Raw genomic sequence first — 25,544 nt, forward strand, 5'->3', positions numbered from 1 at the left:
GGACAGTAAAAAAAAAAAAAAAAAGTTTAAAAGGGGAGGGATTAGTAAAATATGCATAAATAAAAAGAAAGCATGCTAACTAGTAGGCTTGGGCGGTATGACGGTATTACGGTATACCAGGGTATTTCGAAATACCGTCGGTATGATTTTCAATACCGTGACTTCACAGACTGTGCGCCAAATCACAGATGCGTTTCATTCTATTACACTGACACGGAGTTTTGACAGGGACGACATTGGTTGTAATGCACAGCACGCGCCAGCAGAGGGCAGGGGAGGGCAGTCCGTCTTTCCCGCTCTCAGAGCTCAGCACAGAGCTGAGCTGAGCAAGGTGGTGGCAGCATTTGCTGGCCAGGAACTCTGACAACTAGTAAAAAAGAAAAATGCCTCTGCGCCTGTTTGGGACTATTTTGGGTTTACTCGTCGCCAGTGACTTCATCCAGCACAACGAGAGACAGAGGCACTTCTTTGGGAATGTTTAAGACGGGGTGAGTGAGTGTTGACATTTTTTAATCCTATGCAACTGGTTGATGGTTTTGTAGTCGAGGTCAGACGGTTTTAAAAACGAAAGCATTTACGTGCTAAACATTCACGCGAGTAATCCAATTAATCAATGATTAATTGGATTACTCGCGTGAATGTTTAGCACGTAAATGCTTTCGTTTTTAAAACCGTCTGACCTCGACTACAAAACCATCAACCAGTTGCATAGGNCGATGTTTGTCTGTATGAATATGATACTATTAACAATCATATTATTCCTATCAGCTGTCAATCACTGTTATGATTCACATATTCATTTATTATTGAATAAACTATATTTTTTGGAGGAGTTAATGATGAATGTTCCTAAACAATCCAATCACCGAGCTTCAACCATAGCTGAGGATCTTGGGTAATCAGTTCAGTGGGTGTGTATCTGTTTCCGGTTATTTTATTTTGAAATTCAGTTCCTGAGGAACGGCAAAAAAGCCTGAGATTATAGAATTAAACAAATAAATTAAAAAAAGGATAATTTTGTGTTATTTTTGAGTAAATAACAGTGTGTTATTTAGAAAAGAATAACAAATTAGAAGGAAAAAGAGATTTTAAAAAATACAGATTTCAGTATTTTGAGGCTCTAAGCCCCATTTATTTTCCTCACAGACGGCAAAAAAAGTCCGACATTACACGATTTNGACAGCTGATAGGAATAATATGATTGTTAATAGTATCATATTCATACAGACAAACATCGATGAGACAGTTAATTAATGTACTTATTGCAGTCTGCATAGATTTGGTACCCCTGCTGGTCTAAGAGTGAAACAAACTCATTCAGTTATTGTTCAGTTAAAATTTATTAATTTATGTCTGCCACCTTATATATTTATATGTAAGGCTTTACTGATGTGCCACAATAATGTCACCTATGTTATTGAGTTAAAATATTAATATTGTCGCTTTCCAAGTTAACATTGATTGATATGACTGCGATTACATCAGCATATACTTCTGCCAGGTGATGCCACCCCTCAAAATCTCCTGCCACCCCATGAATATTTGTCTAGATCCGCCCCTGATGTGGAGCTCTATGCAAAACCTTCTGACAGTTTTCAGTGCCCTAGTTAAATAGCTCGTCCACCTTTGACTCAATGTCAAGTGAGAAATAGGTCATTATGAAATGAATGGAAGATTAAAAAGGACCTGATTAAATCTCCATCCGAACCATCACTCATCATAATGAGAACTGCAATAAAATATGGATATGCCACTAAAATATGTATACTTCCAGCTCTCCCCAGTGTTAAAATGATTCAACATCCGGGTCCAGCATCTCTAGAGTCCCACTTAGATTGTTTTCAATCTCTTAAAACATATCTGTGGGTGCATACTGCATAGGCCAATATTTTTGTGAATCTACGAATGTTCTGTTTAAAATACATACTAATGTGAAAAAAGCAACACCTACTCTGTGGTTATGCATGCTCTAATTGTGGTTGTGATGTTCTCATTACATCCTGCATCCCATTTCTCTCTTGATGTTGAAAATTAACAACTGACAAATTGACAGTGGCTGGGACGACTCTAGTCTTGAACTCATAAAAAATAAAAAATCCACAAATACTGCATTTCAGATTAATTATACATAGCGACACATCTATTATTCAGCTTAACAAGGGAAAGCAATGTCAATGTTGCCAAGCATTATCCATAGTCAGATCCACAGAGAGTCTTTCTTATCCATCCTCACAATTGACACATCTTATCACTGTTCAGAAACTGTTTTAATGTCTTGTTGATCTTATTGATTGCTTTACATTAACTGAATTATTATGTTGTGTAAGAGAGCAGGGAATATTGCTGTCATGAAATAAGACAACCTAATGACCCAGTTGGGATGAGCTACACGAGCAACTGCCTTTCAGGAGGATCACCCAGGATAGATGACCAAACTAATAAAGCAGAGCAGACTGGTCATTTTAAGAGCCTTGGACCAGAGTGATCGAACGGATGAGCAGTTACAGAAATCTTTCTTCATCTTAGATCCCGATGATTACTCGTCTCCCAGGGGTTACAACATGCGATTATTGATTCTCTTTAAAAGGCTGTCCAAGTCAACACATATCCCGTGGAGCAGTTGTGAGCAGCCATTGACACAGAAAACGATCGAGGAGCAGAGCATCATAGATCGTGTTGTAATTATATCCGGATTGGCCCTTCAATGTGGAACATTTTGCATCTCTCTGTGGGTCTATCAGAGGCTTTTGAAAATGAGAGGAAGGATTACGCACACAACAAGTAGTCCTTCCTGACCTTTTGACACCCGCAGGAATCCCAGGGTGTCCTTTATTGTTTATTAGGCACAGCATCACCCTGACTGTGACAGTGTGCACTGAAAATAGCTTTTTAAATAAGGGCCAACACGGGAGCAGGCCAAACCTCAGATAATAAAGCAACCTGAAATTACAGCTCAGAGAAGGACATTAAAGGAGGAACATTAGGGAACGTGTGGCTATTGATTCAAATCAGATGGGGAAGCAGAACAGGAGTTTTACAGCGCATACATAATGTAAGCTTCATGAAATAAAATAATTAGTTTTACAGTTTTTAGTTTCGGCAGAATGTGGTTTGCAAATATATTACTCTGCAGAGGATTATCTATCTACTCCAATCTTCACATCAGCATTTTTGTTTATCATCAACGCATTAAATTATGTTGTGCTCAACAAAAACTGATAAATAACTTTTGTACTGGACTTAGTGCCACAGCAGCTAGATGCACAAAGGTATTGGACTTTTTTTTGTACAAATAAACCACATTCTCTGAGGCAGCACTGCAATAGGGCTGGAGAGCTTAGCAAGCAAAACTGAGATAGACTGCTCTGGACTCAGACTATTAAAACGCGCATTTACCTTTTTACACACAGAGTTAAGTCAGATTTGGATAAACAGTCAAGCAATTGTTATCCATTGATTACAAACACATTTAATCTTATCTGGATACCTTTTGGAGCCTTAAAAAAAACACATTTGAAATATTGAGGGATGCTGTTCTTTTATGCAAGATAATTTTTGCTGCTAGGAGGACTTGGCTCTTACAAGAGGAGCACTAAATCCAAAGTTTCATCTTCCATGTTAAATAAATCAAAAAATAATAAAGTAAATCTTGACAATGTAGAAATCACGTCCTTTCCATTTTTTTTTAAAATGTTAATGTGGCTGACAGTTATTTCTCTTATTCCAATCACATAATCCTAATTACATTTAATTCATAACCCTATTAAGACATGCTGCAAACACACAGCGACACAAGCATCCATGTGGGGTCACTAAATGTGTTTTGGAGGCGGTGGTGGGGGGTACCGGTGACAGGTGCAGTCTCCAGTTAACTGACATGATGCAGAGAGACGGGGCCATGAGTCACCCCGCCCCACAGCGAGCTCCTTTGCTTAACCTGCTGCCGCTCATATAGGATTACCTATTAATAACCCTTCCACAGTATTCCCTGTTACGGTGAGTGAAGCAAGCAGGACCCAAATGCAGATAATGCTGAAGATGCCTTTATTTCAAGGATAATATAGACAAACGGAACACTCCCCGGTGACCACAGTCACCAACAAAAGACAAACCCACACTGAACACAGGAAGAGACAAGACTAAATACAGGGAGGGGTAATCACAAGACGAGAAACAGCCGGGCAGAGGAGGAGAAACTCAAGGGCGACAGGTGAACACAATCAGACAATTAGACACACCAGGGAAACTAACGACAGGGGAAAAACACAGGAAGAAGGACAAGACAATATACAAGGAGGAAAACACCCATAACCAGACATACAAAACTACAAACGAGACATAACATGAGAATCCTGACATTCCCAAATCTACAGAGGGAAGGAGAAATATGCCTTTGCCTGTTTTGCTCACGAGCATATTGAAGGCACAACGCTAAATCCTGCTGGTTAATAGATGCTCTGATGGTTTAGTAGATATTGTTAAAGCAGAGAGCTCCAACATATGCAGGCAGACACATCAGGGACTGCGGCTCTGGCAGGGTTGGGCACACTTCATTGTTAATTCCTTCTTTTTTTTTTACTGATGGGAAAGACTGTGAATAAAACCCTATCCCTGAAAGTAGCTCAGCAGCAGTCATGGCTGGCTGACTCATCACCTGGTATACCTGCATACATTCTCCACAGGATTAACTCATTAGCACTATTATCGTTTCAAATGGTAGACCTCGGTATTATTTCTTTAAAAAAAATCCTCAATCCCCTTAAGGAGGGACACAGTATCAAATAAATAACAAAAACAACGTCCACAGCTAGTATTTTATGTTTAATATTATGTTTTTACAGCTAGGACTTCTGGCTCAGCATCCCTATATTAGAGGGAATCCATCATATTAATGATCCCGGGGCCACTTCATTATTCACACAGAAGCCGCTCGGCTGTCCAAATAAATTATCATTGGCGTTCCATTAATGGAAGTTTTCAAATCTCGCCGTGGAGGATGCCATTAATCTGCACACAGTGTTTCTCCAGAGTGGAACGATCTGTGCAGATGAGAAGCTCCCCACTGTCCTCATTCCCTTTCCTTCTGTGGGAGGAAGCCTAATTATGACTGACGTTAACTACTGAGGCTCCAGCCTGGATGGTGTCCCAAGTTGCACACATTGCATTTGCTTTGCACTGCTAAAGAGATATGTGTTTAGGGTAGAGCTTCAAAGTGTTGTCTAGAACTGTAGATGACAAACTCCGACCTCTCCCCTCCTGATGGAGCGCTTCCAGCTAATTCGATACATATTGCATTTGTGTGTTGGATAATTGCAAAGCCAAAAAGCCTCTGCTGCTCCCTCGGGACTCCCCCGCACATCCATCCCCCAGCAACCCGGCACACAGACGTGCATGGGCCCACTTCCAGACTTGTGCTGTTAATATTCTGATTGGACATTTGTGGAAGAACCTTGAAGAGTGCACTGTGCAACTTTCTAACACTAATGAAATTGCTTCTCATAATGTTGGCATTCACCGACTATTATGTTTTTCATTATGACAGCCTACTGTAGGAGTCAAACTCATTTTCATTTTCCCTGGATGAAAAAGGGCAATAAATCAATGTCCTTTAATGCTGTGTATACCGACTCAATATCAAACCTTAGCAAATAACTAAAGTCAAGCTCTGTAATGCAGCTCGCTGGGTTTAATTTAGGAGCCTGATAGCAGTGTTTACGGTAAACAAAAGGAGCTTTATGAAAGAGCTTTAGTTGTTTTGGTCGGGTCTTAAGCCCATTCACTCCTTTCCCAAAAGAAATCCACTGCCTGAAACCATTCAGCTTGATCTGTCATTTATTTTCCCACCTACATCTACTTGATCACCAACTGTAATTGACATACTCTGCACAAGACATGACTCAGTCATCCGCTTGCCAGCCAGCTCATCAGTGAATATGAGGCAAATGTAGCTGTGGCCTTCTTTCCTACTATGAGTTTTCAGTTGGAGGCAGGCAGCATGCCTCCAGGTCCGAAGGAGCTTTGGTTTCTATTACTGCCAAAAACCTATCCCATATGCTGAGCCTCCTCCTGCTCTTGCACCTGAACCTGGCGCCGCAGGGATTGAAGTCCCACTGTTTTCTGCAAACTGACCTCTTTGGCCAAATAGATGCAACACCTGCTGCCGGCAATGAACACCAGCAGCAGAAAAAACAAGACTTGATTGACTCCTTTGCTGTAAACCCACACATGTAAAATGATGCTGAAAATGTGTACTTCCAAGCATCCACAGTGATTAAAAAGTGTATGTTTGCTCCCGTTTCATCAGTCCCACAGGCTGTTTCAGTGGTCAGAGGTCCTCTGTTGGCATACGCCTCGTTAAAGTGTTTAATCAAACAGGAAATAATGCACAGCACGGCCATGTGGGAAAAGCTGCTTAAATCTCCCCTTTCTTTGCAAAAGCCGCCTAGGCCAGATCAAATTAAGAGGTTTGATACCTTCTCTGCCAATCGGATTAGGGTGATTAATTCCCAAAAGTGTTCAAATGATTAAAGCCGGTTAATGGGCCAGAGGAAAGTTCATGGTGTCAAGAGTTGGCTTCAATAACAAACATGGAGGAGAGTCAATCAGTGGTAATAACTGTAAAAACCTATTCCACTTTTGTTTTGTTCTTTGTCCATCACAATCAGCTTTGATGATCTTTTTTGTTTAAAAAAATTACAAGGCTCCGTGGGGAAAAGGCTTGACAAATTGTGCATCTGCTATGTAGTGACACTGTGCCTAAATATAGAGTGGAAAATGGAGCAGAAGAAAGGGACAGAGTGTGGACCATAAATATTCACTGTGAAAGTCTGGATCAAGAAGAAATCTTTACTTTTCACAAATTATGCTTAATGTGGCACCACTGAGCTTGACTGGGTTTACCTTCATGGTCCGACATTTTAAGTTTGAATGTATTGCAGATGTTCCTTTGCTATTTTGACAAATATCCTCATTAAAATACGTTGCTCTGAAAACCGTTGGAAGGCTGACAGAGAGAGTGTAAGACCGAAGAGTAATGGATAAACGTTGACAGATTCTGGCCCCCTCCTCAGCCCCTCTTCTAATATACTCGTCTCCTGAGGGAGAGGTATCCATCAACAGGGACGGACGGGATGTTATGCCATGTCGCCTCGTGCATGTGAACACAAGGTGACTCTTGGAGGGACCATCTCATGTGTGCCCAGTCTTATAAATGCGGCTCCATGTTTCCTCCATAACGTGTTCATCAGCGCCTTAATGCATCTCCCAGTGAAAGTGACAGAGCCTGGGTTTGCACATTATTAACTCCAGACATTTTTATGAGCCTGTGGAACAGAGTGCTCCTTCTGAATAAGATATGTGTCCAGTGTTCAGTGGCCATATATCAATCTTTTAGTTTTGGCCAAAGACTTAGAGCCTCTGATAAGTTTTAGTGTGTTTTTATGAGTCTAAACCACAGAGCCCATAAATACTGTTATGTCATTATTATTCCAGTGGGATCAAAACAAATTAGGCTTAGTTTTGCAGTGTTAAATCCATCATGTCAGCCATTTGCTCACATGTGAAATACATCCATATTAATGTTATGTAAACAGTGTTTACAATGATAAATGGAGACATGGAATCATAAGCACCTTAAAAGAGAGGAGCTAAGGCACCACCAAATTGGCAGGCTCATGATAAATGCATGGAATTTGTCTAAAATATTAATCAAATATAAATGTGCAATGAATTTATTAGTGGCGTCTATATTTGGAACCCATTTAAAGCCAAGCACACGACAGGGACCATGGTCAAGAAGATTCATTTTCTAATTTGTCTGTCATATTTGTTGATATTATTTGAAGGGGAATCCTAAAATTCATGTAGCATTAGAAGAGCTTTAAAAAAAACTGTCCTGTGAAAATTTCCTGTTGTGTGTTTTCAGCATTTAGTGGGCGTTCTCAGTAGGGAGCAATATGGAGCCCCCCTTGAGTCACATGGTGGGAAATTTTTTTTGTGCAGACAGGGTTTTGTAAATATAGCCTATTACGTTTCACAGTAGGATCACTACTGTACTAGTACTAACACTTAAACAGCTCATAATTAAGTTGTGAAAGTAATACAAAACAATGCTATTCCACCAGGAAACTAATCTTGTGAGAATGCAACGTCTCGTGTGATCTCAAATATATTTCAGGGGCTATCAACACTGATTCAATGCAATCAGCCAAAATAGCTCCTCTGGGTGGGCGATAAACCGCAGCCAGCACATTAGACACTGAGCTGGATGAAGACGCCCAGGCAAGGCACGAAGTGTTTGGATATGTCAAATCCGTGGTCGGTGTTAAGAGTGTATCTCGCGCTTCGTGCAGCCAATCAGCTGGCTGGATTCGGCTCAGCCTCAGCCAGAGTTGTACTGGAGAGCATGAGCTCAGTGTGATCGCCTGCTGTGCGTAAAATCTACCTGTCAGACGCAGCCGCGGTGCCATGGCAGGCAGAGCTAAGCGAGCAAAGTCAGGTCTTACAGACACGGAATAAGTTGCCTTTAAACGGATGTTCCGCTGCGATGGCAGTTTTTCCAAAACTGATGATGTGAAGTGGAAAGGTGCGTCCGTCCTTCTCCATCGAATCAGTTGCGCCGAGGAACGATGCTGAGCAAAGCTGCGGGACGATTTTCCACTACAGGTAAGATGATTTTCCGGGGGTATTTATAGCCACTACTTTCCAAAATATATATTCTTCGCCCATAATTCCAGGGTATATTATCAGATCTTTATATAAGAAAAGAGAGCAACCCAGTAAAGATATGAAGATTTCCTTCATGATCAGATACAACAATTGTTTATGAAGTATTTGCCTTTTAAATGAGAGGTAAAAAAACAACAAGATGCCATGCGATGTCATCAATATAAGAAGTGTGTGTGTGTGTGTGTGTGTGTGTGTGTGTGTGTGTGTGTGTGTGTGTGTGTGTGTGTGTGTGTGTGAGAGGCAGTGACATATGTGAATAAATTATAGTTAAAAAAAGACAATGACAGGAGAAGATGTATGTGCTGTTAATAATTGTTTCTAAGCACACACTCACATGTGCTAAGTGCACATCTTCATGGTGTGAGATGAATTATTTGTTGGATGTGGTTTTTGTTGTTTAATGTAGTGTGTAATGTAATTCACTGTTATCTGGAGAGTGGCTCGGCAGCATGGGCGAATGGAGACCGCAGGACACAGTAGTGGAGATACTGAGCCGAGTCTTTGGTGTGTGTGTGCACTGTGTGGGCTCAGATTCAACCACTAGCCCACATTATTCACGCTTCTGCGCACCCAACAGCTCTGACTGTGACTGCATCAGTTTCTGTTCTCAGGGGTCACAAGGCCAAAGGTCTGCCGCAGATTTGCATGTCTCCTCTGCAGACCAGGAAGAGGTTGCATATGCAGATTCATGCAAACAAATACAGCACTCTGCAATAAATATCAGCTTATTCCTATTTTGTAGGTTTCTTGTGAGTGTGTCAGAGGCACTGATGTAATTCTTGAGGTTATTTTTAAGGTTTTTGCACTACAGATGGCATTTAATTTTTGTGTGTTGTTTTGCCCAGCCTAGTTTCTTTGTGTCCAGGTCTGTGTGACTCAATTGCCTCCCCAAGCTCATAAATCAAGCCCTGCCATACCTCCTTTTTTTGTAAATGTCCAACAATTTTCTCAATTTCTTCTTGTAACCCACTCTGTAGCTGATTTTTCACGACAGCACTTTCAACAACAAAAAGCTTTTAATGACTCTGACCTGATTTGCTGGATGAGTTCTTTGTTCGCCAAAAGGGACTGGCCATTGGTGCTGGAATTTAAAACCAAAGTAATGTTATTTGGCTTTTCTAAATCTGGACATGCTCAGATTTCACAGCCCTTCACTGGCAGACGTGTTGCCTTAGTGACGGCCTCTCCTGACATTGTTACTGGGCGCTTTTTGTAACATAAAGCACTCATTTTTTAAATCTTCTCCAAATCATTTGAAAACATACAGCAGGACTCTGAGAGGCCAGTTAGCAGACAGTCAAAGTGATCAGTATGCAGTGCAAAATACAGCAGGAACTGCATCGATTTTTTCAGATTTTTTTATATTGCAGCCGTGACATGTGGAAGATATATTCCCCCTACATGTTTGTCTGGATCCGAGGGTGTGATATGCAACAGTTGAACGTACAGCAGATGGTGATTTTATGGCCCAGACTGGTGAAGAGCTTGTGAGAGGAATGCTGATTGCCAAGCCATATAAAATATTTTGTGTCCTGAATTCATGTCCTAGATTATTACATTACTGAAAACCATAAAATTAAGTCTGACCAGAAAGCTATAGGATGAAACTGCATTTTCCCAAGAATATGCCATAATAGTTTTTGCTTTTAAAGTTAATATCAATCACATTTAATTGTAACTGTTCTTGTTTCCAGCTACCAGATTGACACATATCTTTTGGACTTCACTCTGTGATCTATTAGACGTTTGAACCTGCCAACATGGAGAGCCTCAGCGAGCTCCAGAACCCCCTGCTAGACAAAACGAGCAGACAAGCAGTGCACAACGATTACCAGGGCTACCAGTGTGACTACCCGGGCCAGCCCTACCAGGACAGCCTCATTGGCTACTACTACACTGGGACTAATGGCAAGCATAAGACTCAACAGTTCCTGGACGCCACATCTCTGCATCTGGCTGTGGAGGCCTTTTACAGGCCCAACTTCATCCTGTACAAGGACGACGTGAGTCTCCACAGCAAGGACTCCAAGAGTGAGAGCTTTGAGACCACGTTCACAGAGAGTAAGGACACTGGGTTGGATGGGATTGCCATAGAGAACCCCCTGGATAGCACACAAGGAGAGAAGGATGCTAAGATACAGACGGTGTCGTACGATGTGGAGGAGGAGCAGGGTCCTGAGTATGAGGTCAGAGGTCACACTAAAGAAAAATGCATGTTGCTTTGCAGCTTCAGTGGTAATATATGTAATGATGGATGTTGGCGTCTGATATACTGAGTCTGTATACAATTCATTTGTAGCCTGATACATGCTTATAAAAGTTTTCTTACTCCTGCTACAAACTCTATGGGAATAATGACTATGACTACGCTGCTCAAAGAGCAAGTTGATGCAAGTAAGGGCCATTTAGCAGCTCGAACTATTACAATGTGTTATATGAAATTAAAGGCGTTTCAACACATATTCCTAACTGTCAGGGACATCTTTCAGCAGAAAGTGAGTCCTGGCGTGTGTAGTGATTCCTATTATTTCATTCTCCATTCTAATGGACTGCCAGTGTGTTTCACGCTCATTTCTCATCTCTAAATTGTCAATTTACTGGAGTCTTTAGAATCTAATGCAGGGTAATTGTTCGCTCTTTTTGTTATAATTACATTCTTTAAAAAAAATGACACATCTGAGATTATCTAAGTTTTTGTTCTTTTAGGACTATAACTACTCTCTCCAAAGAAAAAGTGAGACTGCAAAAGAGCAAAGTATTTTCAGATGTGGAAAAGAAATCGAATTTCATCCAGAGGAAGACGTATAGCACCCTAACTGGGCTGATGATCGCGCCAGCGCTTGTCACTCGGAAGCCTGGCAGATAGATAGAGACATGGCAGAGACTGCCATTATTGCTATAAGTAAGGCCATGCTGTGAGGCTATTACGTGGGACTGATGCATGGCTTTTGGAGCAGGCGAGCCTGGAGCTAAAGTTATTCCAAGTCAATTCAAAAGGGCAAATGAATCTGATGAACAGCGCTCAGATAAAAGTAGAATTTCCCAACTGGAATATGAGACTTCTTGCTCAGCAGCTGCGTTTCTTTATTTTCCTTTTCTGCACGACTGTATGTGTGTACGTGTGTGTTCATCTGTCTAATCTTCGAATCTTCATGAGTCACGAAAAAAGTTTCGTGACTCATGGAAATCACACAAACAGTGCCAGATTTGTGTTGATGCATCAAACAAAATATTCAGAGGACCTTTATAGAAATGGAAACTTTTTTATATAAAGGAACAGAGCATAGCCTGTCAAGTCACGACTTAAACTCCAGTAATACATTCAAGCACTAGCACTGACTTGAACAAATAAAATAAATAATCAATTACAACTTGACATTAACTTCAATGGCCAGAAATTGATTAAATTGATAGATAACACTGGGCAGACTGTATTTCTTTGGAGGGCACTTACATACACATTTTCATAATTGGTAAAAAACACTAAAATATGCTTAACAACCACATGAGAATCATACACATGTTTGCATCATGTGTTAAAGAATAAACAATAAAAACGACTAACATAAAAATTTGATTCAATACTAACAGACTAATATGCTACACAATTGAAATGCAGGTGCTTAATGTGTTGCCAACAACAACAACAACATAAACTTCAGTTCATTTAGAACAAAGACGTTTATGAAAAATGCTGTAGCTGTTAGCAAAAATGGCTAGCAGTGGCTACAGCTGAATATAGTCCGTTCCATGTTATTGTGGAAACAGGAATACAACACAACTAGCTAGTTGAATCTCAACTTGCTGTAACAACTGTTCCCACTGATTTTGAATAGTAGCGTCCTGTTAATGCAATGTTCTCATGCCAGTCCTCCAATTCATGATTGTATTCTTCAATTTTAAAACAGTTGCCTGGTAATGTTGTGACGGGCTACAATGCTTAACATAACAATTGTTTGTAGCAGTAGCCTGCATATGAGACTTTTAGGAAACCTCATTAAAAAGCAGCGCCAACCAATAGTCTACATAGGCCAGTCAAATGTCGTCATATGGGCTACATATATTGTATTTTTTATGACAAAAATATATTGATATATATTTCAATATTTTCATTATGAAGACAGTTGAGGTTCTTTCTTCTGCTTGTGTTTACTTTCGCTTCAGCTTTTTTTTGTTGAAAATGCTTTATACTTTCCCCCAAGCCCAACGGTTGAAAAGTACGTCATTTAAAAAGGTCTTTCCCTACATTTTCTGAACAACCAATTTAACTACTTTATTCCCATTTATTAAAACTTTATTTCCCAGATCCACTCATCCGATTAAACGTAATATATTATTACTCTGATGTTCAAATGTGCATTTCATTTGGGGAAGAATTGAAGGAATAGTGTGCAACAACTTGAGACTTACTTGACTTGCAAAACAACCGCTTCATTCTAAATTGCTAATATTCGAGGATATGGTCTACGGCTGTTCCATCATGATACTGTTTTTTTTGCGGGCTGTCTCTTACTGTAACTCTTAATGATCGTGTACATTCCCATGGTGCACAATCCCTTGTTAGCACTCAGAAACACACAGAAAAAACTCCCTGTATAACATTACAATAGATAGCTTGTCAGCAGAGGTTTGACATCTGTGTGACACAGCAAAAATAAATTGTAGGTAAAAAAGTAACAAGAGCGTGTGTGTGTGTGTGTGTGATTTCCACAACTAACAGGGTGTAGAGCCGAATGTCCCCTGCAGACTATGACGAGGCCTCTGAGTGCTGTGACAGGGTTGTTAAGGCACTGGGTCTCCGCGGAGCCCCATCACTTACTGGCAGGAGAGCAGAATGGGAGTGTATCCCCAGCCAGTTGGACTCAGTGTCAGGCAGACTTTCAGTGGTCCTGAATGCACCAGTCACTCACAACTCTTATCGGGGCTTGCTTCAAAGATAAAAGGAGATTACTGCTGTTTGTACCCACGGGTTTAATCATGTGATGTCAGATTATGTGGTTATGACCAGCTGCTGTTTTGATGGATCACACCCGGCAGTCCAGGTGGAGAGCGTTCATAAAGCAGATAACAGAGAGCTTCATAATCTTCTCTTGGCAAAGGTAGCTGTTTGGATAGCACAGCACTGCTATCCTCCACTCTAACATCTAAATAAGGTTTCTAGACAGATAAGTCCAAAAATAGCACACAATAATTACATTACATTAAGTGGTTTGGTGTATCTAGATCAGATTGAAAGCTAAGAAAATAAATTGTGGGCGGTCCTCAGTATGGTTCTTTTCTGCTTTGCACACCTCTTCTTTAATTACCTCTAAAATGGCTGGTTCAGTTCCTGCCTTACATATTGATTTTTGTTTTGTGCCTTCCTTTTCCCCGCTTTGATTAATCCCTGCAGGCAGCAAGACTAACAAATGAAACCTGCTCCTTATGGGGGCTATTTATTTAGACAAACATCCACTATGTCGCCGGGACAGCCAACAGAAGTACGGCAGCGTCCTCCTAAAAGGTCACCCATGCAGTCACATTGCCATCCTCGCTGCAGGCGTTGTGCCAATGCAGTCTGAGTGGCGTTCAGATCTATCATGCATTAACCCACTCTTTTGGGCCAGATTATGGAGGCCCAGTATTGGGAGTCATTTGAACATCTGCTGTATTGTAAGATGCCAGGTGTATTGAGGAGAGATGGTGGAGGTCTCTCATGCTGTAGAAGCAATTTAGTACATAAATGACACTGTCTTCTTGCTGTTTCCCCCGTCACTTCGCAATGATGGAACAATCCATTAATCCCGTGCCATCTGTCAGGCCGCTCATGGGTGTTGACAGAGGCACCAAATCCTTTCTGGACGGCTGAGCACATCCTGTCCTGGATGGTGGTGAAACAAGGGTAGACACACTGGCCTAGAGGGAGGGGGGGGGGGGGGTCACAAGTTGTCAAGCTAAACCACTTTGAAGATGTCCAAAATACACCTGATATCTACACATGTCAACCGTGCCCCTCTATTATCCAGGTGTCAGTCTCAAGATCACTGCACTCACCTTCTGGCTCAGTTTTTCAATGTCTGTCTCAAATATTGTGCTTCGTAATTCAAGCAGACATGTCTAAAAAGTGCAACATCCTCTCGTTTTCTGACAGCTAATGATTCTTCATCAACCTCTTTCAGAGTGACAGCTCCAGTGACAGTGAGAGCGAGGACAACTTCATGGTGCTGCCCCCCCGCGATTACCTGGGCCTCGCCATCTTCTCCATGCTCTGCTGCTTCTGGCCCTTGGGCATCGTTGCCTTTTACTACTCTCACAAGGTAAAGGCCCAGAGACCTCAAGCCTGTCATTAACTCCCATTACACTGCATCCTGTTTAAGGTCAGCGAGCACAAGCACTCAGACAAGTGCATACGGCAGCCCATTTTCCATCCTGTGACCCTCCCTGCAGTTGTTTCAAATGATTGAATATGTAAATTCAGCAGGTTCAGACCACTTGTCATACCTCTGTATTCACATTTAAACCATTAACATTGAGGTGTTGGTCCGCAGTATGTTCTGTGTGAGCAGTGCACTGCCATTACATTATTTTAAATTGTTGCAGCCATAGCCTATAGTTTTTCGTCAGCATCTTTCTGCTCCGAAAAGATTACAATCGCATCTTCTGACCTCAAGCAAAGCACAGCATTATCTTAATGGTTTTGCAACATCCAAAACTATTATTTTCAGAGGCAATTATACTATAGCAGAAAATAATGTGTCAGAAGAATAAATAAAAAGGGATACGTTTTTTTCATCATTAACCAAAACACCCAAATAACACATTTCGAGGGATAATGACCCTAATTGCCATGGTTACTAATGGTCTCCCGAGATAATTTCTTGTTTTCTCTCTTTTAAGTTTGGTTATAACACCTACTCATACATCCTGTGCTGATGAGTAACACACCGGCTCATTTCACTCTCTGCTTTGTTTTGTCAGACAGGCAAGGCTATCGCTAAGGGAGACTTCTCCAGAGCCGGGATGGGCTCCAGGAGAGCCCTATTCCTGGCTGCTCTTTCCATCACCATTGGAACAGGGATGTATGTGGGGGTGGTTGTGGCCCTCATAGCCTACCTGTCAAAGCCTGGACACGCATAGCACTGGGTTTGCTTACAGGGAGAAAGAGAGAAAAAGGAGGCAAGATGGGAGGAAGGGAAATGGCAAGTTTGGACACCTCCTGATGGCGCGTGCCTGAGAGAAGAGACTTTAGACGGAAAATAAGATAACAAGATGTGTGGATGGAATAAAATTTGGACAGCATATTCATTCAAACAAAAATCTTTACTCCTGGGATGTACCACCACAAGAAGAAAAGCGGAGCAGGATGACTACTTCCATAAAGACTGAGCTGTACTAATACGTCAGAAAAAACCTGAGCTCATATCAGTAAAGAGCTACTTACCTTTTACCACATTAGTCATTTACAGCAGTATTATTTTTGCCTTTATAGTAGATGTCTTCTCTGCCAGTACTATTGCAGGTTGTGTATTGTCTACCGTAAATTAATTTATTGGGAAAACAGTCAGCCAGTGGGCTTTAATGTGGTTGTTTGTTCAAGGAGTACACAGACAATGGATCCAAGCGGTAAACAAAGACGCAGACTGCTAATAGAAAGAATACAAATGTACACAAAGTTTCTGAGCAGTTGTCGAGAGGGTGTTTTGTGTTTATTGTGTGCTGTACAATTCAATAAATACATTTGGCATGAATAATGAAAAATCAGGCACTTATTTATTGTCTATTGTCTGTTGAGAGTGTTAGAGCAGCAATTACCAATCAGGGGAGATTTTACTTCAGGGGGTATGCAATGCCAGGGGGTATGTGGAAAGATTAATCAACAAAAAATGATAACAGCAAAATATGTTTACAAATTGGTGTGATGCTAATCTCTACTTGTACGCTGTCCGCGGACCAGCTTTTGAGTTGTAAAACATTGAGATCATGGTTTCGAATTTTCAAAACACCAAGTTATACCATCATTTGCTAAATGGTTTTGTTTGCCTTTTTTTACACTAATTATTGTTGTAAAATGAAGTAAAAAAATCCCCAAAGGCACAGGCAGGGACTGTAGTATGGAAACAGCAGCTACTTGGCATTTCAAGTTATGCAAAAGGCAATAGGGGCCTAATTTAACCCCCCACCCCTGCTGCTTAAAGCTGTGCTGACACACGATGGACAGACTACTGCTGTAGCCTCATGTCTTGGCCCTTCTTAAATGCTCACCCCGTGAGGAGAAGAGTCCATGTCCTTCTCCGGCTCTCAGCTACCCATTAAAAAGGCCAAAAGAGGGGAAGGGGGCATGTTGACTAAGGAATATGATGCTGCTTTATGAGCAAAATTAAACGATACCTCTGCATTTTGACATGCTTAAGAAGAAATACAACTTTTGTGTTCATTAAACAGTCCAATACAGAGCCCTTCAGTGGCAGAGTGAAACAAATAGTATTGAGTAGCGCATTTCTTCAACACAAAGTGTCTTTACACTCACTCCACTGCACAAACCCCATCTTCCCACAAGATGTCCACACAGTACATTTGTTTCGTACTTGCAACACATTGTTTTTTCACTGTAATGCAGATTCACATTTTCTCAACACAATGACATACATGTTGAGTGTAAGTGATCGCAACTGAACACCAAGTGCATCTGAAAATGAAATATACCAGCCAAATATAATGCGCACACAGATTTTTACATAGAAAGGAATAATGACACACATGCAGGCCACAAATAAAAGACATAGCCATCAGGTTATTCTCACTAAACAATTTAATTAGGACATTTTATTATTAGGAATAGTTTGACCAGTTTGAAGCCCCTTTGTCTTTCAGATTCATTACATACTGTTTCTTAAACAGCCCAACAAATTAAATGTCTTGATTTATTTACTGCATGTGCAAACAATAATGCAGAGAACAAGTCATGTTGACTCAAATAAAATAATCCTGGTGGACACTTCAGGACCGCCAGTCAGTCCTTGTGATGCTGCATACCTTTGCACAGGTGGTGGTGGTAGCACTGGATCTTCTTCCTCAGCTGACACCAAGATGTCCCTCGCAGTGATGCAAATATTACGGAGCATTGCACACACTGCAGTGATCCCAGGGGCAAAGGTGTGATCCAATTCCAGGGCTTTGAAGAAGGTCCCTCGCCAACGTGTCTTCATCCTGCCAAAGGCCGCCTCTGATGAGCGTTGAAGCGCTTCTTTATCTTCTCCTCTCGGGTTCCCAGTATGGGGTAATGAGGTTAATTGGTGCACTCAGAGATGGGTATCCTCCATCTGCAGAGATAAACGAACCAGCTGGTGGGTTACGACGCCTGACAAAAAAATGGACTATTTCTGAGCACCCTGGGGTTGTGGACTGAAGCGGGGTAACCCACAAATATGTGGAGAAATGTGCCAGTGCTGTCACAGATTGCCTGAAGCTCGACAGAGTCAATGAGTTCCCTGTTCAGGTGATGTTGTGCACGTGGACCATGGGGAGCCTTACTGCTGACATGGCATCCATCATTGTCTCCCAAACTGTTCTAAACAACGGGATATTGGGGAGGTTTTGAAAGCCATCGCTGAACCGCTGTGGGGAAGTGGAACACTTTTTCTAGGAGAGACAGGTTTGAGTTATGTGGGACACAACAGTGTGAGATCATCCATGTGCCAGCCAGCAACAACCAGCCACCATGGGGAACTCCATATACTATTCTCCTTCCAGAAAAAACACATTTTTCTAAGAATTTTTAGCCTTTCGTTTACACCCAAAATAATTTTAAATCACTGAAATAAGAGCTAAAACTTGAGTTTTTGACTTGAAATGTCAAATGTGTGAGACAAAAACTTTGTGCAAGGGTGGCACATAAATGTACAGCTTATCCTCCACCATAAGGATGAACAGAATGTGCTCGGAAAATGCATACATAGTTTAAATAGCCAGTTCGGGAATAAATGGTTGAAATTTGAACACATTCCTGCCTCACCTAGTAGCTCGCACTGAAAATTGGAGCAAGAGACATTCATTCACAAAATCCATCCAGTTCATTATCCATACAGTACGTTTTTGACATGATGGCTTTGGTCGATGAAAGGGTAATTCAGCTCAACTTAAAGGCTGTCAGGGTACATCTGACAATAAAGGAACCAGTGAACAAGCCATGGAAGACATGAGGTATAGAAGCCTGTCAGAGTGTATTGTCGTTCAAAGAGCATTATATTGACAATTTGCCATTGCTGGCAGGAGCCTTTGCTTTAACTGGCATGGCTCCTCATCGTCTTTTGGCATCACTCACTGTCTGGCCTTGACATGACTTTACCTGCCACAGTGCTTGTGAGTGTCAGGAACAATGCCTGCTCTCTAAAGTCCGCATGTGTGGACAAGCAGCACTTTATTCCCCTCCAGGGTTTGAAAGGGCCATCATGATCATCCTGTTCTATTGCCCCACCTGCCATCCAATCAGAAAAATGTCCTGCTGAGCCATAGCTTCCTAAACCACTCCATGCCCTTCAGGTTTAACGTGCAGACAGCTTTGATAGCTCGAGAAGCAGATGAGAAAATATTTACTACACCTATATACACACATACACACCCCAAATCATTTACTGCACCAGGATACATGGAGCAGATGGCAAGATAAGCACGTTTTACAGGAAAGCTTGCACAACCTGACCTCTGTTATGTTTGTCTGCTTCCACGTTTGCAGCTTCTCTTCAAGCAAGTCTCTAATGCATGAAATGTGGCTCGATGGGGGAGACGGGGGCGAAAGTGCCGCTCTCATCAATGGCAGCTGTATGGGCTGTTGAAGTGGGCTCATTCTGAGAGCGAGTGCAGCGCTGCATGTGTTTTCTCTCCCTCAATAGATAGGGAGCTTCACCCACGCTGCTCGCTCACTCACAGCACCCATAGCTAGCTCAGACCAACAGAAGCAACCTGATTTTATTAGTCATCCACCCACACATGAATACAAACTTTCCAAAAGGCAGCATCAGGTTGTATAGAAACTTCTGCAAATATTTGAGTATGTTTGTTTATGGGCAACTCAAGTCGATTCTAAATATAACCCTTGTGAATAAAATTACTGTTGGTGTCAAGGTTATACCCTAAAACGGTCACATCTAGCAAATGACAAAGAATACAAATGGATGGTCCTTCACAGACAACAGAAGTGAGAAGCATTTCAGAAGAAAAACAATGATGAATGGGATAAACAAAATGGAAAGAAGATGAAAGTGGAAAGACAAAAAGACATTAGAGCCGAGTGCTACATTAATAAGGAGCATGATGCTCTGACTGTTCATGCGGCTGAAAGCCATTTTCAGTTTCTTATCGTTGCTTTGATGAAATACCTGTCAACACTACTCTCTGCCTGTGGACAACCGACCGACGTGCAAACAATATCTTCAGTTTGTGCCATGCCTCTCAAAAAGTGGATTTATTAAATAAAAAAGCTTTGAATGAAGACATGGTGTTATTTCATTTGATTGACAATTGATAGAAAATCTATTTTTAAAAGCCATCAAATAATTACTTCAGTAAAATGATATAAAAAATCTTCTGGAAAACTTTAAAACAAGACTCAGACACATTTTCAACTCACCAACCAAAACCACAATGGGAGGATGTGAATGAGGAGAATGGAAACTGTGTCCTGGATTTCCAAGCTGTTGAGGAAATAGTATTTATGTTGCTAAGGCTCCGTATTGTATAACATATTAAATCAGAACAACATAGTTCATTTGGTAGATTAGAGACACTTGTATGCTGTTTGAAGTTCGGATATCATTTTTTATGCCGGCAGAGACATTTAATGTATTTTTGATTATTTGAGAGACACTTTCTGGGTCAACAGCAGCACCAATAACTTCTCTGGCAATTGAAGAAACTAAAATCAAGCCTGGCGCCCACTGAGGTTTCAACAGTTTACACGCAGATATGCAAATCAATTAGCATATAAAAATACTAGCTCAGCATTTCAACACGCCAGGAGTTTCAGACACTGGTTCACGTCCAGAGCCAAACCGAGATGCTTTTTTACTGCAGCCAGTGGGTGGATTTTTACCTTAGACGAGCTTAAATTAATGAACTGGTGACCCTCCTCTCGCATGTACAGAAAAACGATGGACTTTACAAGTTTTTAGTAGGCCTATGTCTTTTTAGCTTAAGTGATACATGTTAATGTATACTGATACTGCATTGAATGCTACCTTTAACTCACTTTCAGAGGTGAATAATGTACTTTTTACTCCATTTATTTGACATTTCCAGACCTGAGGTCGATTACCTAAATATATATTTAGGCCAGTTTATTCTCATCCTCAGAGAGTCAAATACCAACGCCTTGCAGTGGATGTCAGTGTCTTGATACCCTTGATTCCCCAGGAGAACCACATTTGTGACCGATGTGAAACCGGAAGGGATATATATCATGTTTCTCAACCTCACTGAGTCACATGTTACAATGCAAACCTGCATCAAAAATATAACGCAAAACTAGGCTTCCCCCAGCATCATTATAGTGAAGCAACATGGCTACCGCTAGCTAACATTACTGTCAAAGTAAGAAACAACCATAAGATTCCCAAATAACTCAAATCAACCTTTACTTGATAGTGACACATTTAAGCAAAAACATTCTGCTTAAGTCTTTTTTAATCAATGCATGGCTTTAGCTGGGCAAATCATGATCTCAACAGGTTTTTCAATCGCACTTTTAATGTGCATAAAAGGTATGAAGATGTCCTTAATGCATCTCTGATGTCAGCATCCATTTCTGTAAACCCATCTTCCTCTCCTTCTCTTTTCCACCTCACTTTAATCTAAGAGTTAAGCATTTCATCTTCAAAGCATTTCAAACATATACTCTTATCTGCCCTCACACACCTTTGTCGCACAGCAACATGCCTCATGTGGCGCCAGCATTTGCCAGGACTCTAGACTGATAAGGCCCTCACACACAGCCTCATATTCTGGCTTCGCTTATCACTCTTGAGCAACAAGGGAGCACTGTCTGGCTGTTCATGTTTCTCTTCTCTTGATAAGTATAGACTGGGCTTCTTTTCTGTCTGAGAGTTCCTCGAAACTGCTGTCTTGTGCCAGCATAAGCATAAAATGCTGCTCTCAGATAAGACTCTGTGAGATGTGCTGTGTTTTTAATTGCAACGCGAGTCGCTGACACTTCCAAGGAGAGCTGATGTCAGTTCCTGAGAAATGAAGCAGGGAGAAAGAACAGCTAGGTAAGATTACATAAAAGTAAACACACTAACATAGTTTACGTCCACAAGTTAATGGAGTTGGCATCTAAAACTGCTCACAGATGGTCTGCAGCAACAACCACTGTGTGGTGGATTCTGGGCGGCTGCTGCAGTGGACGGCCGCTGGGGTTGTTCCACAAATCATAAATCTTTTGGGACAAGCAGTCAAGTCCAACTTCGATAGATAACCAATATCCATTACTAGACAAGGCAGCAGCAACACAGTGGAAGCTTATTCTATAAAGCTGAGATGAGACAGAGGAGGTTATCCAGGGACACAGAACTCTCACCATTAAATTGTAATCGCTCTAACCCTTGGATCATGATGCACAATCAGCTTTCACTCCGGGAAATGGCAAAAAAATCAATAACGTTTGTTTTATTTTTAACTTGAACAGTTTGATATCCAATACCAAGAACAGTGATGGTTATTTTCACTGTCAGCTGTCATACAAAAAGGAAGTGGCAGAAGGTGAAATAAAATGTCATTATGTAATTCCTTTGTTTTTTCTCCCCCTTTTGTCTTTAATCCTTCATAATGAAAGCACTCGATAAACCACAAAAATCCAAAGCAGACTTCAATCAGCTGCCTAATCAAAAGGCTTCTGAGGCTAAATTAGCATCATCATTTTACAAATAAAACACCATGCTCTACAATGTTTTTAGCCAGTATAAGAGAAGATATAATGATCCCGATAGTAAAGGGTAAAGGAGAGCAGGTTGGTTCTGTGTGGTCAAACCCTTGGATATAAAATCAGCCCCCAGCCTGGAGACATCCTTTAGCTACAGTATCAATCCCTTCTCATTTAACCCTCAGCAGACAGTCCCATCTTAGTACCAGTGACTGCCATGAGGTGAGTTTATTGATCAAGATATCAGATCATGCTTAACGCTCATGATATAACCCCATTTTCCCCCAGCTTGACAGATATGAATTAATGTCAAGACAGACATGATATGAGAATCCTGGAGCTGAGAAGAAATCATGTCTGTCTTGACATTAATTCATATCTGTCAAGCTGGGGGAAAATGGGGTTATATCATGAGCGTTAAGCATGATCTGATATCTTGATCAATAAACTCANATCTGAGCATTTGTTTAAACATCCTCCCTCTTCCACACACACACACACGCACGCACGCACGCACGCACGCACGCACGCACGCACGCACACACACACACACACACACACACACACACACACACACACACACACACACACACACACACACACACACACACACACACACACACACACACACACACACATTTTCGCGATGATGAATGGATGAGAAGAAAGGTATTGATTGTGCTGCTTTAAACGTATATGCAAATACTTGCCAGTGCATGAAAAATTGCCGTCACCATTTCTCAAATGATATCATTACTTTATTTTGAAAATGGTAATTTGCATAGCGGATTTCCCTGTGGGGTAGGGGGGTTAATTAGGTCTATTTCCGTGTGGCTTGTGCCAAGACAGCCAAGGAAAAAAAGAGTGGGGGTGGGCAGAAGGAGGAGAGAAAGAGGGAGAGTGAAGGGGGAGATCCGACTCGCTGATAACAATTAAAATGGCATTTTGGACTCTTTCAAGCATGGAACATTGTTGGCATATTAGGCACGTTTTAGGAAAAGGTGATAAGTTACTTTTAATTGAAATGGAGTTATGGCTCCAGAGGAAAAGTGGCTTTGTTACACTTGTTTTTTAAAGTGGCCATAATTTCATTTTTGGGGTTTGCCGTTTCCTGTAGTGTGTTATATAGGTTTGTGTGCATGTAAATGGTCTGCAAAGGCTAACATTCCTGTGTTCCCTACAGAGGGAGTTTCTCTCCCACATCCTCCCCTCTGCCTGAAACGCTTTAATTGAACTCCTTTGTTTACTTCTGTAACATAGTGACATCACTATGTTACACTTGCATTGCTATGTGCTCACACATTGTACGTGATAGGCTAAAGGGCGGGACATCTCTAAGCGGTTGACCAATCACAACAGAGCCGGCCAGGTAACCAATCCGAGCAGACTGGGCTCTGGTTTCAGACAGAGGGTGAAAAGAGGTGCTGCAGGCAGTATGAGAAAATAAAGGGCCTTTTGAACATTAAAGCATGGAGACATGTCACAGGAGAGGCACTATACTAATATGAACCTAAATATGATAGGGCCCCTTTAAATATATATATACACACACATAGGGAGAATTTCAAAGCCTCCATGTTTAATGTAACAAACAAGAGGTGAATTATAACTTTAAATCAATAACAATTTTCCCACAATATTCTGCCAGAGGCAAAACAACCCTTATAATTAGATGGAGGAAAAGTTCATAATTAGAGACAAGGAGCTATAACACTCTGGAAATGGGTTATTTCCTTTTCTAAATTATCAAAGCTTCCATTATGTGTCGGAAAAAGATTTGTGGAAAAAAAGAAAACATCAATACGTTAAATCCCTCCACTTTTAATTGGAGAGGTTTTGGGCTGCACAAAGCGCACTGCAGGATCAAAACCCGCCTTTCCAACAATTAATTTAGATTAGACTCTTAATTATCAACCAATCGCCTAAATAATGACTGACCTCATTTCAGGATAGTTAAAAATTAACTTGTAGGCAGTAATTGAGTAATTAAGTCTCCGCTGCTTCACCTTAGTTTGCTAATTAAAACATAAATATGCCCGGATCCTCCTCTCAAGAGGAATATTGAGGGCTTTGTGGTTCAAAGGAGATTTCTATTTCTTAGTAACATACATGATCACAGTTTAGTGTTGTCTACAAAATGAGAATGTTGTTCAGCAGTAGTGTTTCCATGTCCTTACTGCAATGTGAATGAAGGACCTACATTTGCTTGTTGAGGGCATGTTTCCCCAACGGGACAGGTAACCTCAGGTGAAGAACAGAACTAAGTGATGTTAAAAATGAGCGCCATAATAAAATATATTCTAAACTAAACCCTAAATACTAACAAACCGGTCTTAAATTAATCCAGGAGAGAAATTGGATGAATAGCATCAGTTTAAAATGGTTTTATTTTGGGAGCTTGTTTGCTAACTGGTTGTCACAAGTTTAGCTTTGAGTCTTCGGACACATTTATATATAGATAGTGGTGGTCTGTAAATACGAATGAGGTCGGGTTGTGATTAAAGATTTCTGGACTGCAAAGAAACATTGGTGACCAAGTAAAATACTAAACAAGGCCTTTGAGGGGCTTGAAGGAGAATATATTAAAACCCAAATCTCCTCCTGTTGAGACTCTGGTTGCACTGTATAGAGTGCCACAGTGACGCGTCCTGAAACCCGGAAGTAAGTTAGCATTTTACCACTTCGGTTCCTTCGACAAAAAAGCAATGCAATTTCTCCATAGAATTTCGGAAAATAGCTGGAAATAAGGTCTGTGGTTGAAACACATTTAAGAGACGGATCACGTTTTGTTCTACGACATCCTTTGTGCCGTGGCCCCCTAGTGGTCCGCGAAGGCATTGTAAGTGGGCCGCCAAATAATATATATATATTTTTTATTTTGTACAGGCTAAAGACACAAACATGGACAGAACAATAAAATATATAG

The 25,544-nt window shown here is 41.1% G+C and overlaps 2 protein-coding genes across 2 annotated transcripts in view; both read left to right on the forward strand.

Moving 5' to 3' along the window:
• tmem200b (transmembrane protein 200B) overlaps positions 1 to 25,544 on the forward strand; it is a 461,151-nt gene that overhangs the window by 318,757 nt on the left and 116,850 nt on the right. The window lies entirely within an intron of this gene.
• Positions 8,286 to 16,447, forward strand: syndig1l (synapse differentiation inducing 1-like). Its single transcript, XM_010792263.1, has 4 exons — positions 8,286 to 8,664; positions 10,422 to 10,913; positions 14,886 to 15,023; positions 15,685 to 16,447. The coding sequence occupies exons 2-4, from the start codon at positions 10,488 to 10,490 to the stop codon at positions 15,841 to 15,843; spliced, it is 723 nt and encodes a 240-aa protein (XP_010790565.1). The 5' UTR covers positions 8,286 to 8,664; positions 10,422 to 10,487; the 3' UTR covers positions 15,844 to 16,447.

This window comes from Notothenia coriiceps, unplaced genomic scaffold (assembly GCF_000735185.1).
Source record: "Notothenia coriiceps isolate Sejong01 unplaced genomic scaffold, NC01 NC01_scaffold00036396, whole genome shotgun sequence".
In the NCBI taxonomy this organism is placed as follows: domain Eukaryota; kingdom Metazoa; phylum Chordata; class Actinopteri; order Perciformes; family Nototheniidae; genus Notothenia; species Notothenia coriiceps.